Raw genomic sequence first — 13,888 nt, 5'->3', positions numbered from 1 at the left:
GGCATGTAACAGTAGGCTGGAGCCTCACAGGAGAGTCAAATAACATAATTGAAGAATTGAGTTTATATGAAAATGTATAGATTTTGACATGTTTATATTATCATTCTTAAAAATCAAGTTATACTTCAATATAGTGCCACAATTTTACCATGCTATTTGAGTACATGGAAATTCACAGAAAAATGTTCCCAGAGGTTCATTTTAAATGTTTTTCATAAGCTGCACGTTGAGAAGTCAGATTTTCCAGAAACACCCTCCATACCGCATCACGCCTATTATCCTGGTGCCCTGCGGTCCTCAGACCTTCAGTGTCTCCCTCACCGTAGCCTTGTGAGCTGGGCAGATGCACGGGGCTCCGTGTCCTCTCTCTGCAGCCGGGGAAACTGAGGCTCAGAGATGGGGCTGATCAAACAGGGCTGCAAAGAGTATAGGTGTCTCTTTTGTTCCAACCAAAGGAAACTCGATTTCAAATTTTCATCTGACCTATGTGTCTTTGCAGACCACACACAGGAGCGTCAGCTACCTCAAAGATCGTTAGCCACCTCGAACCTGGGCAGAGGTGGCAGTGGGGGACAAACAACTTCAGAAACACCACCCTCGTGGCTTCTTCCTAATGGAGCCTTGGGCATCCAGCTTGGGGGTGGGGGGTGGGGAGGAGAGAGAGAGACTAAGAGAGAGAGAGAGAGAGAGAGAGGAATAAACAGGATGAAGCGTATTTCCTAATATAAAACAAGCTCCTGAAATATGCTTATTTTTAGATTGGTCAATTTAACAACCCATTTATTAGACAGTATAACCAAATGACAGCCTGTTCGTAATGAAGTTGTAAACACAAAGAAATATGTGTATCCCATATTGTTAACCGATACAAATAACAAGTACTCATATGTCTTTCAATCTCTGAAGTGCTATATTGTCCTCTAATGAGGCTTGCTGTTTGTTTCATATTGAACAAAAGGTTAAAGAAATGAGGGGAAGAGGCCTAAATAACCAAGGGCAATAAAACACAGAGAAAAAATATTAGCCAGCAACCTGCTGTCTGTCAACATTCATAAACGATCTTGTCACTGAGAAGTATTTCTAGTAATACGGAGCCAAAACACCCCAAGTCACTTTGGGCTGATGTACCTTCATTTTCCACCCCTCACAAAAGGTAACAGCATTTTAATTCAAATTGAACGTTGCATCCGATTATGCGCTTCACCTAAGGCCAGTGGAACACAGACCCTTAGTCAGACTAGATTTTTTTCATTTCTATAATCCCCACTGCATTTCTTTTTTGAAAATGGAATCCTGTGCTGCTCCATCCTCATGCATACCTCTGACACAACGGATGCTATCTTCAAATGCCAGTCCCTTTTATAGCCGCGTTCTCCGATTGAAGGATGGGGTTGGAACTTGTAGCACATCAGTGATTACATATGATAAAAGCACACTGCCTATCCAAGAAGCCTTTTGAATGCTGTCATTTTCACTGATCTCCCCTCACCCCACCCCAAATTTTCCTGTGTGAAAAATATTATATATAAATTGAAATGTATGATGCGTGCAGTTTCCACGTAGACCCATCGCTAGCTCTGCATGTGGGAGTGTGTGTTTGTGTGTGTATTTTTTACACAAGCACAGAATGGACTGACTTTCCCTGAGTCCCTGACCCATGGGCAATACTTACACAAATTTTGAGAGTTTGGGAGACGATGTGCAGGGAGAAGAGCAAGGCAGACATCAAACCCATTTATTCTGAATTTTAAATTATGACTTTTTATCATCAATATTTTGGTTACATTGTTACACAAAGGACAAAGTAACATCCGGTTTGAGGTCTCTTCTTCGACTGCTTTGGGATCAGTGACATTTCCTTGGCCTAAGAATTCTGTGCCCATCAAACTCGCAGCTGGATTTTGATAACATTGTTGAACAAGGTGCCAAAACGAGAAGGATTTGTGAACGTGCTCCTCGGGTGGCTCTGCCAATACCTTTAGCCACTGGGACATCCAGGTGGCTTCCCGCCGGTGCTCGCAGGGGAGGTCAACACCCCTCTTTCCTAGGCAGATCAGAAGAGGATCCTGAGGGAGCGTCCAACCGGTCCTGTTGTCTTTGACACACCTGATCCTGGTATGCTCACGCAGAGGTGGATCCAAATGAAAATATGCTGCTGGCAGAACCCAGGCCACTTGGCAAGGAAACCATGTTTGGGAGACGTGGTCATGACAGCTCCCGTGCTCATCTTACATGATTCGGGCCACCCAGGGACATCAGGTTCTTAAGGAAGTATTCCAGAGTGTAAATTTAAGAAAAAATAAATAAATAAAAGTCCAGGTTGTTAGTTTTAAAGGTGCTTCTGACAGAGTCTCTTTGAGAGAACAAGCAGAACTGTCCATTTGTCATTTGTATTTGGATGTACAGATACCTTTCTTTTTTGGTTTTGGTCTTATCCAAAACAAAATGCAGTTTTTTTTGTTGGTTTGGTTTGGTTTGGTTTGGTCTCATCCAGGAATTCAACATAATTTTCTCTCCTTCACCCCAGCATGAAAAATAAAAGCAGGGGTGAGGAGGGAGAGCTGAGAGTGAAAAGAAAAGTAAAGCTTTTCAAGAAAACACACACACACACACACACACACACACAAACAATACAGAACAAAAGTCGCAGTCCAACCGTGCAAAATTTGCTTCTCCAGATAAAGCACTTCTTGACAGGTTCACAATGTTCCCTTCCCCCTCCCGAGTCCTCCCGTCCACCCAGGGAAAAATACAGAATGAAAGTGAAGCCATTCTCTTCCTTAAGGCGGAACAGACACACAGAGAACACATTTCAAGGACCGTCCGGAGGGTGGTGATTTGCTGGGCTCTTCCTTTGAGCCTGGGCTGCAACCTGCAATCCATCCTGAGGTCTGCGGCACTCCTCAGTGGGGTACCAAGACAACGTCCAAACAAAAGAAGAAACGGCAATGGTCCCAACAATAAAATCCCATATCGACTTTACAATCACAGGTACAAATTGCTCAGATCGATAATTTCATTTCTCCTGAAGACCTTGTCGTCTAAAACTAATTAGAGGCCGGGTTCCCAAGGAATGGTCAATAGTCAAAGAAAACACTGGAGATTTAGAAGGAAATCATTCTTTTACCGCAACAGTCTGACAGAGGTTGGAAATGAGTTGTCCTGCTCGGGCAAGTTCACGGTGTGAGGGAGGGTGGGTTCCGGGGTCCAGATGGCAAGCTCCCCACCGCCCGGGGGCTCTGTGTTCATAGAGGAAACACCAAGAAGCCCGAGAACGTGGAGTATTTCCAGCCTCCCATGAGGTTGCCCCTCTCCAGCTTGAGGTGTACCTTGTCTTCCCTTTCCATCAGCAGCAGGACGCCATTGCTGGCCGCTTCTCTGGTGACGTCCTGGTCTCCTGCAAATGCTGAGATCACTGGGTAGCCGTTCTGCATTAAACTGACCTACAACACAGAGGGCAAAGCTCAGCAGACCACGCAGGATCCCACTGCCACACACCTATCTTGGTCTCCCCCGCCCCCACCCTTTCCTTTCCCTGGAGCACCCCCCAACCCCCTTCAGAGGCTGGACCCAGAGGACTCAGCTAGTTCCCAGCCCCAGGCCCGCTCAGCCCCGCTCCCAGCCTCACAGAGGGGGGAGACAGGGCCGGCAGCAAAGGGGGACTAGTGACCCAAAGCTGAAAGGGTCAGTGTTCAAAGCTACCCACCTGGATGGTCTGTCTGTTGTATACTTTGACCACGTGGAAACTGAAGCTATAAATCCCTTTCCTCGGTGCTACAAATATACTGGAGGCAAGATCAAAGTGGTTGCCAATATTTACTAAAACCTGAAAAAAGAAGAGGGGATACAACACAACATAGTGAGCCCCTCTCAGCATGTGCTCGAAACCCCCTGGCAAAACCAGTGGCCCCAGTTCCCCTGTGAGCTGAGAAGGAGCAGTGAGCAGCACCCACTCAGTGTGCCAGGCTGCCCTGGGAGGGGGCGGGGCTGCAGTTAAAACACTGCAGCAGGAAGTGATTTCTAATGGATGGCAATTCATACATATTTTTTAACGTATATTTTATTTATGCATTGAAGAAACGGGTGCAAATAGTGTTATGTTGGTGGCAAGGCAGAGAGAAAGAAATGGAAGACAACCAGGTCAGTAAACAAACTGTAAATTGAGTCTGCTCGGAGGTTTGTGGGATGGTGGGGACTTGGACATGAAGCTTTGACCAAAATTAGAGTGCCACAGGGGATGGGTAGAAAGAGGGTTATGGAATAAGAGGCCAATTAAATGAGGTAACATCCCTCAGATGAAGCTCGGGACCCAATTTCCTTTGCTGCTGTGGAATAGACTGTGTGAGGCTTTTGTGTCCACGTTTCTCCAGCCCCTGGCAGCACACAGTTGGCGCTCAATAATGACAGTGGAGTGAAAGTCCACAGTCCTTAAACGCTGGCTGTGTCTGCTTCCCCTCTCTCCTCTGACTAATGTGTTTGCTCCCTGAGATGAGCTATGATGTCATGCCATAAGCTTGAATAAATAAAGGGAGAGTTGAAACAGCAGCATGGACATTCTTGGCTCAAACCCTGTGAATTCCATAATGTGCAAGAATATGACAGTTAGCCATGGGACATGGGGTCACATGACCCTGTAGATGGTTTTTCTCAAATAAATGAGGATGAGAGCATTACAATGCTATAAGCAGAAGTTGAAGAGTGGAGGGTCCCCCATTACAACCCAATTCCTTTTCAGATGTTGAAGATAGCATTTGGCCACTCTGCCTAGATGCTGTCCCCGTTCTTACTCATACACAAATGCACAACTCGATTAAGATAACAAAACGGCTTGCCTGGTGTTCTCGGCTTTTAAAGCAACCACCCCAGCAACAACAACTCAGCCCTAAATGAGAGATTCTTTCATCTGTTCAGAAAATAAATTTTAACCGAATGCATTTTGTGGTTATTTCTTATGCACTCATTAGAGATGAATGACATGCAATTCCCAGATTAATGACAATTGCGGGAGTGACCTGGGCAGTCAGTCTGCACCAGCTTCCTAGCCAGAGCTCGGAGCACCACCTCAGTTCCCCAGGCCTACAGGAACTATGGTTAAGAACCTGAGCTTCAGGACCCTGTCCTGTCTGCCCCAGCCCGTGCTCTCAGTGGCCCTTGGGATGCCTGCAAAAAGAATAGAGTTTTTTGTGTTTTTTTCTGTTCAATCCCTTGCTGCTGCTGCTGCTTCCAACTCTTTCCCTCAACTCTTTCCCCTCAAATTTACATTCAGGAGACTGGTAAATTCAGTGCCCTGCTGCAGATGAAAGATCACCCAAGCAGCTCAGAAAAGCGGGCCTCAGTTACTCCCTATCTGGGGAACCAGGAAGGGACACATTCGACTTGGCCTGCCACAGTCGCTTCATCTATAAAATGAGGATCCTGCTGCTATAGTTCCTGCACAAAGTCACAGTTTTCTTGACACCCAGATGAAATGATGGATGTAAAAATGCTGGGATACTATTTGCAGGACACTGGATGGTGAATAATAATCACACATAACTAAGAAGTTATTGATTCAGTAAGTAGCTACCACATACCCACTTCTTGTTGTTGACTTATTTGGACATAATTAAATAAATATTTTTGAATCTTGTAAATAAAAACAGATTAAAGAGAGACCTCCCTCCCTCCCCCGCAAAAAACCCCAGACTTCAAATATGTTACATACTCCTTAACAAAAGTTAAAATAAATGAACACACTGGTTTAAATGAGGCAAGTGTGAGTGTGTGAGTGTGTGTGTGTGTGAGTGAGTGTGTGTGCGCAGATTTATCATTACTTAGGTGTGAGAGCTGATTAGTGGAGAAGGGACGTCAATTAGGTGCGTGCAGTGAGCCCCCATGTGCAATCAGAGCCAGGGGTAGTGCATTTGTTGAAAGCATTTTGGCACAAGGAAGGGCTGATGAATTCAAGTTTGCAAACCACTGTAATGTTTTCAATTTGTTTCTGAAAAACAACAGAAACCAAGGAGGGTGGACCCAAAAGGAAGTCCCCAACCTCTCATCCTGAGCGGAACCACCTAGAGAAGAGGTTGCTCAAGTGGGATTATGGCGCTGATCCTTTGGTCCGAACCAAGTAGGAGAAGTTAAAAGTGGCTTAGGATAAATGAAATCATGGGTCTTTGTTTCATTTTTTTTATATCTACATTACCACACTATATATTGATACAGTGTATATATTGTACTTGTATATTATGCTGAGTATATTGTTTTCACTACATATTGCCTTTATGTAACCACACTCTACTTTGTTTTATATTTATATAACCATCCGTGCAATTTCTCCCACACTCTTGCCCACTTATTTTTCTTGACGATAAACATCATCTCCCCAGTGTGTTCCAAAAGAAGCAATCGGTACATCTTTTCTGAGTGCTAGCTGAGACCTCCAGAGAACCCCCTCTGAAGTGTGGAGAGTTTGAAATGCACTCAATCCCTAAATTGGCCACCTGGGTGACTGAAGCCTGTCCACCACAAATGACAGCTCCCATCCCAGAGAAAAGTAGAACGTGCCTTTTCCTTTGGGGAAATATATTTCAGACCTCCTAGCTTTATGGGGCTCTCAGTCATCCAAGTGCCTGTTTAGAAAGAAGCTACAATATACAAAGAGGGAATGGCAAGGAGAGCTTACTGGAAACAGGAGCGAGGAGAAGGGGGAGGGCCAGGCAGGGCAGACTGGCGGGAAGAGCCTGGAAGTTCAGCCCCAGCGCGCGCACCTAGGCCCCTGCCCTGTCCTCCGTGGGCGGCAGGTGCCATGGGCAGGCCGGCCCGCTAACCTGGTCGAAGTAGATGGTCATGGTCCGGTTGCTCATCTCCGACGGCTCGTGGTTCGTGCTCCGCGTGGCGGAGAAGGCCACCTTGGCACTGCCGGAGCGCACGGAGATGCCCAGCGAGGAAGTGACGGCGCCGTCCGCCGACGGACTGGAATCGCACACCACCAGGCACTTGCCCTCCAGCACGATGGGCTCCGTGTCATTCTGCGCCCGCACAGGGCAGCCGGCGGGCACCAGAAGCAGCAGCAGGGCCAGCACCGCCCCCAGGCAGGAGCCGCAGCCCGCCGACTCTCGCAGCGCCCCCCGGCGCCCGGGCATGGTCAGCGGCGGCCGGTGGGGGCCCCAGCCGGGCGCCGGCATCGGGGCTGGGGCGGCGGCGCGCGGGGGCAGCGGCGGGCAGGGGCAGGGGCAGGAGGAGCGCCGGAGGGCGAGCAACGCGTGTGGCCGGTGGGCAGCCTCCTCTGGCCTCTGTCCCCTGCTCTGATGGTTAAGGCCAGGGTCGTCCTCAGAAGAAAGACGCCAGCGGACCTGTCAGGGCAAAGAACCCAAACCCTTAGACTGGGAGGTGAAGCTGTGCAGGGAGCAGGCGCGGGGTGCAGTTGCTGGGGGCGCTCCAGCCCAGTCGCTGGAGGCCACCCTCTTGGTCCCGCGCACAGCCACCCCCCACCCCGATGGGCAGAAGAGGTCCCAAGAAACGCCCGGGAGCTCTGGACAGGGCATCACGGAAGGCTCCACGGTGGCGGTGGCGGCGCGTGCCGGGGGTGCGGTCACGTCAGGGAGCCCGCGATTCTGCAAGGCCTCAGCACTAAGACAGGGTGGGGGACCCTCAGGGAAGCTGCCACCCGCCACACCCTGCCCCCCAGGACCATTCAGCCAAAGGCGGAGGGGGGCTCAGGTCGCAGGCAAAGACAAAATCCACTAATGCTGAATCGCCTTCATTTCGGTGGCATTTTCTTGAAAGCCACACCAAGAAGCCTTTTTCCTTCCGCCGCTTTCCCTTTCATCCTCTGTTTCTCCATCCTGGAGATTTTCGTAAAGCTGTCCACTTAGTGTAGATCTTATCTATTTTCCACCCAAAGACCAAATCCCCAAGAAGTGCCTTAGGGTGAATAAGATTAAGAGGGAAAAAAGAGAGAAGAGGAGAGACCCTAAAAGCAAACACCCACATCCACGTCCCCACAGCCAGCAGCGAGCGCCTTGGAGAGCCCCTCGGATCCCTCTGTCTGGCGCAGGACCAGAGGATTCCAGCAACCAGAGCCCCGAGCTGGGCTGATTGTGCAGCTTTTGTTTCCAGACTCTGGCTCCCTCTTCCCGGACTGGGAGGCAGCCCCTCGGCTTTCTGCTAACTTACGCGCCGTCTGCACTTTTACTTGCCCCCTCTGCTCCCCCTAAACCAGGCAGGTGATTTCCATACCCAGTTCAGAACCGAAAAGGAAGGACGCTTCTCCGCTCACCGCCCACGGCCGCCGAACAACTCCTGCAATACTCTAAGCACAGAGAAGTTGTTTCTCCATGAGTAGCAGAGCTGTCCTCAGCCCCAGACACAACGATTTCGATATTCTCTCTGTCACGCTCTCTGGACTCCCAGACGCAGACTCGCGATGGCCCCCATTAAAATACACGCATGAATGCAATTACCGCGCGGATCGCGGAGCGCAGAGTCGGTTGGTTACCTGGAACATCCATGGTGAGCGAGCACCGCTGTCCGCCAAGTTCTGCTTAGAGCGGATGAGCGGAGCTGGCGGGAGGAGACACCTGCACGACCCTTCTCACTGCTCGTGGCCAATACCACGCCGCCCCGCCCTGCCTCTTTCGCGCACCGGCCAGCGCTGGCTCCGGGTACGCCCCGCACCCGTACCCGTGTGCACCGCACCGCGCCTTGCCAGGGACCCGCACGCTGGAGCCCCAAACCGCACAATGTACGCTTCGCACCCAGCCGTTCTGCGTCCTGCACCGCGCCCGCACCGCACCTGGCCTGTGCCGGGGCTGCACCGCACCCGGCCCGCAGCCGTAGAGGGCCCCTGGCACCCAGCGCACCCGCGGCGCGGCTCTCTCCTCAGGTCTCCAGACTGCACAGCCCAACTTCCCGATGGCTCCGCTCACTGCCGCCTCCTGGCTCCACACAGCTCCCGCACCCCCACCGCACCCTGCACCGCCAGGTGCGGCTCTCACCCAAACACTCAGAAATCCTCCCAGAAGCCTTTCTTTAAAAGTAGGCACCCTCAAAGACCGGTCGCACCTCTGATTTTCGATTCTGTCTTTTCTTTTCCAAATTCCCTCCAAATCTTAATCCTGAACAGCGTGACCACTTTCATAATTGGGGTGGTAGTGGTGGTGGGGGGGCGAAGCAGTTTTCTTAAAAAAATAAAAAATAAAAATAAAAATAAAAATACTGGGTTGAAGAGGAAAACGCTTGGGAATTTAATGGTTTAAGGGCTGCGGTTCCGGAATCTCCAGTTTGGCAAATGTCAGGATTTGGCAGGGATTAGGAGGCGCCTCCGCTGGGGTTTCTGTGCTGCTCCTCTGAACCTCGGGGCTCCTGGAACCCACTGGCACTTGCGCTTATTTATTAAAATGCCTGCTCGGAGCTCTAAGGACCTGGGAAGACGCGCAGGGTTTCCGAGCTGCGCCCAGAGCGCAAGCACGGACGTGGGGCGCCATCTACCGGCGCAGGGTTCTCCCTGCCGCAGGCTGAGGACGAGCGGGCACCCACGAAGAATGGGGAAGCTCTAGGGACAAGGATGGGTTTGCTGAGGGTCTTCTTTGAGCCTCAAAAGCAGTCCTGGCAAAAATATAACAACAAACGGTGTTCCCGGTACCCTTGCCCCTGACACAGTGAAGTGGCTGGCACTCTTGATTTTGCAGACCTTTACTGCGTTCACAAACAACTCTGCCAAGACGATATATGCTGTAGTCAAGTTCTCCTCGGTGTCACTGTGCCAAACCTTGGCACAGACCACTGGGCTGTATACTCCATGCCTCCCTCAAGCGAAGACAGTATTTAAATGTGCATTCTCTTTGCAACCTGCCTTTAAAAAAATCGTTAAAAAATACTTCATCCTGTCACCTGCATAGCATCCCTTTGCTGATACACTGATCAAAATTAAACCATAAATCGGCCAATACTAATCACAAGAACAGAGGGAAAGTATTTCTTATTCCTCCGGACTCCACGCCTAACCCTCATTCGCTTGAAGATTTCAGCCAGGGTTCTGGTTCAACCCTATAACCTGGGCCTTTTCCGGTACGTAGTGGGTTTTCAAGTCCTTATTTCCCCATAGGCTTTCACATGGCTCTTCTCCCTGTTTCCGAACCGTCAGGGTTTCATCTCTAAGCACTCACCGGGAAATTCACTTCAAAGCAGTTCAACCAAAATGGGCATCTCGGAAGACAGGGCAAAGTGAAAACTGAATTTCATAGTATTACCTGAGATAAATATCGAGCATGGTTGTAAAAATCTGATTTAAAAACTTCTGCACCAAGTGTTTTCTACCTCACATGCAAAATAGGACACAATGTAAAACAGCCCCCACAGCTATTCGGTATTCTCCAAAGGACACTTGCTGACAATTAAGTGTTTTGCTTCCACATTTTTATAACATGCTGGTCAGATGCACTGGACTCCGCCAGGAAACTCTCAAAGCCACGGTATTTTGGCACCAATAAGCACCACTCTGTGATCCCACCACAGAGAGTACAAGCATGAAGAGCAAAGGGCACTAGACCTGTGAAGTAAATGTGAGGCACAGACTGATAATTAGTCCGATTTGGGAATGGTAATTAGGTAGCAATGCCTCTCACACATCTATAAATCTTTAAATAGCAGCTCTGTAAAGCACCTGACCTTAATGTTGTACAAGCATTTCTTCCACTATGAATGCAAACACACATACACCGGATGACCATCAGCACCTTTGGGGTAATAAAACCAAACCTCTTTTCCAGGTAACAATGAAAATGTTTAAATTCTATAAATAAAGAAAATTTTAATCTGCATAGTGAACTCAATTATGGAATTAGAGCAATAAGCATTCTTATGTAATAGGGAAAAACAGGTTAGGTTTAAACATAGGCTTGAGGTTTGTTTTTTGTTGTTTTAGAAGGAAGTTGGTAATTGTGAAAAGTAGCAGATTGGCACAGCAATGGAACCTTATTTATCCACTGGTGAATTGATTGTTCTACCTACAAGGAGAAATTTAGCTGGAGATAAGAATTTTAGTCCACAAACTTGCTTAGAAAAAAATTTAGAATACAAATTTTAAAGTGAAAACATTTTCCAGTTATTTCAGGGATTGTATTTTCTGTCCCATCTCCATGTTACTAGTAACTGTTGCCATTAGAACAATAGTAATAGACTCTATTCTCTTAAGTGTAAGCACATCCCCACTGACAATGCCAGCCATTTATTGAGCATCTGTTATGTGTCAGATATCGCACCATTTCCTTTATCTAGGATATAACACACAGTTTAACACCCACAACCACACTGTGGTAGACAGATGGTGATACAGAGCTTCAGAGGAAAGTATTCTAATATTTTTTAACTGGGTAAAGGAGGCTGGGATCATTCAATTTCCCTTCCTTTCATTTATCTAAAATATTTATCTAATAGAGAGTAAACTTATTTCTTTTGGCTAAAACCCATCACTGAAATGCATTTTTAGTGTGCATTATAGCCTTTTCTTGCTGCTTTAAACTAATATATTAAGGGTTTTATTCTAGGTATGTGATAAATATCTGCTGTGTTTCATACTCTTGGATGTGAATACCATATAAATACTTTAAAAATAAACATGTAAGCATTAATAACAAAAGATAAATTTCTTTTAATTTTAACTTTACTGAAGACTAATTAACAGATATAATTGTATATATTTAAAGGGTTCATTATGATAGTTGGATACACATATACATTGTAGAATGCTTACCAAGGTCAGGATAATGAATACATCCATCTCCTCATGTAATTCACATAGCTAACTCTTTTTCTTTTTTTAGTTATATGGTGAGAATGCTTAAAATTTACTTTCAACAACTTCCGAGTATACAGTACTATTTATTAACTATAGTCACTATGCTGTATATTAGAGCCTCAGAACTTGTTACAACTGAAAATGTGTACCTTTGACCTACACATCACCCTGTTTCCCCCTCCTCTTACCCCCTGGCAACCACTGTTCTATTCTCTGTTCCTATAACATGGGCTTTGTTTTTTTTCTAGATTCCACATATAAGTGAGATCGTATAGCAGTTGTCATTTTCTTTTTCTGTCTGGCTTATTTCGCTTAGCGTAATGCCTTTCAGATTCATGCTTTTTTTTTTTTTTTTTCTGTCACAAGGCAGGGCTTCCTTCTTTTTTAAAGCTGAATAATATTCCATTGTATACATGCACCACATTTTCTTTATCCATTCATCTGTTGAAAAACATTTCGGTTGTTTCCATATCTTTGCTATTGCAAACAATTCTGCAATGAACACGGGGGTGCAGATATCTCTTGGAGATAGTAGTGATTTCATTTCCTTCAAATATATACCCAGCACTGGGATTTATGGATCATAACATAGTTCTATTTTTACTCTAGTAAAAGTACAATTTAAAAAATTATTCATAAATATATTTCCAATGTGATGTAATTCTATTTGAGGAGGTTAAGATGTGGAAAATAATTATTCTAAACATTGCACATCCTTAAGTTATACATGCTAGATTATTGTATATACATGTTTATATTTCTCAGTGTAACAAAACCATACTGAAGTGCATAGTAATTTAAAGTTGTATAACAGCAATGAAGAAAATAAATACTCAATGTCATGTGGGCACTATGATCTGTGGAATTAGTGCCAGCAGAAACAAAGCGTTAAAATTTGGAACCAGTTCTAGTTCAGTTCAACAGAAAGACCAAGAAAAGTTTGTCTATATAAGCAACTTGTTGGCAATTATTGACTGAAATTACTAAATAGCAAAAATAGCCTGGTAAAATCAGCTGAAAATCTGTTGACAGTTAAAAATTCCAGATTAGCTGAATTCAAGTCAATAAAGACCCTTTGCATCATGTAGTCACATTACACTGAACAAATGGTCTCTGTTATTCAAAGAGCACACGGAACTGTTTTCATGGGCCATATACTTGCTGTTTTACTGACATACATTTTAACAGGTAATAAACATTCTTTTAAACTCTCATTTTTATTTTGCTGTATTAGCAAATTGATAAATTAGAGTAAACTTTGACAAGAGTGTGGTTATGTCTACATTACAAAATGAACAGGTTACATTATAGAAAGGACTCTTTTTGTTCTAGAACACCTTTTAAACTTAAAAAAAAAATAAGTCTGGTTAAACTATTTGCGAGTAAATGTTAGGGTTTATGAGACTTCATGAGTCCAGAGTATTGAAAACACACAAAGCAATCTATTTTCTTGTTACCTCAATGTCTCTTGCTACTTGATTCTTAAATAGGTATGTCTTAAAATTAGTATACAAAGACAAATTAGTAATGTAATGGTCTTCTAATATTTGAAAAATGGTACACCACCAGACATAGACACGACTGGCTGGAAAAGAAACACTGATCTTTATTCTTTTCAGCTATTCTCATTACATAATCCTAATATTTAATTTATTCTATTTTATGGTAGGAAATGTCTCCATTGCTTTACCAAATTGGGTCAAGGGCCTAATGGTAGTCATTTTAATCCTATCGAAACAAAAGTCTTTATAAACAAGGGCGCCATTTGTCAACTTTTATTTCTTAATAAAAGATAAATGGCATTGCAGAATGAAACTTCCTTCTGTAAGCTCTTGGTAAAAGAGTTCTAGTGGCCCAGAAGGGAGTCGAGAATCATTAACATGTAGCTAAAGCATGTCCTGAATTTTTATCTCAGTGTTCTTTCTTGTAGTCTTATTGTGTAACTTTCTTTTTGGAATAAGCTACGTGTATGTTTTGAAGAATCTTTATATTCAGAATAGTTTGAATATGTGTAACATACATAATTCATACTTTTTTTACTTGGAAACTGGTTTCAAAATAAGGATATGTAGATTCAAGAAAAGACAAAACTGGTAGCTCTTGTACTTT

General features: G+C 45.5%; 1 protein-coding gene across 7 annotated transcripts; it reads right to left on the bottom strand.

Annotated features, from left to right (window-relative positions):
- Positions 1–1,721: 1,721 nt before the first annotated feature.
- CBLN2 (cerebellin 2 precursor) lies at positions 1,722–9,411 on the bottom strand. Of its 7 annotated transcripts, none has more exons than XM_019715227.2 (4): positions 9,046–9,411; positions 6,810–7,334; positions 3,707–3,826; positions 1,722–3,443 (listed from the first exon to the last, which is right to left on the bottom strand). In XM_019715227.2, exons 2-4 carry the CDS (start codon positions 7,164–7,166, stop codon positions 3,246–3,248), a joined length of 675 nt encoding a protein of 224 aa, XP_019570786.1. In that variant the 5' UTR covers positions 7,167–7,334; positions 9,046–9,411; the 3' UTR covers positions 1,722–3,245. The 7 variants fall into 7 exon arrangements, with proteins under 7 accessions (XP_019570786.1, XP_019570812.1, XP_019570796.1 ...); XM_019715253.2 differs by having other exon boundaries at positions 8,979–9,381; XM_019715237.2 differs by lacking the exon at positions 9,046–9,411 and adding an exon at positions 8,777–8,946.
- Between the last annotated feature and the right edge of the window lie 4,477 nt (positions 9,412–13,888).

Source organism: Rhinolophus sinicus, linkage group LG09 (genome assembly GCF_036562045.2).
Source record: "Rhinolophus sinicus isolate RSC01 linkage group LG09, ASM3656204v1, whole genome shotgun sequence".
NCBI lineage: Eukaryota > Metazoa > Chordata > Mammalia > Chiroptera > Rhinolophidae > Rhinolophus > Rhinolophus sinicus.
The sequence above is the reverse complement of the archived record's forward strand: the minus strand, read 5'-3'. Positions and strand labels throughout refer to the sequence as shown.

Coding starts and splice junctions, on each gene's coding strand:
- CBLN2 (XM_019715219.2), bottom strand. Junction 3,827..6,809: donor TGACCATCTACTTCGACCAG/GTTAGCGGGCCG, acceptor TTCTTTTTTCAG/GTTTTAGTAAATATTGGCAA. Junction 3,444..3,706: donor ACAACAGACAGACCATCCAG/GTGGGTAGCTTT, acceptor TCTGTGTTGTAG/GTCAGTTTAATGCAGAACGG.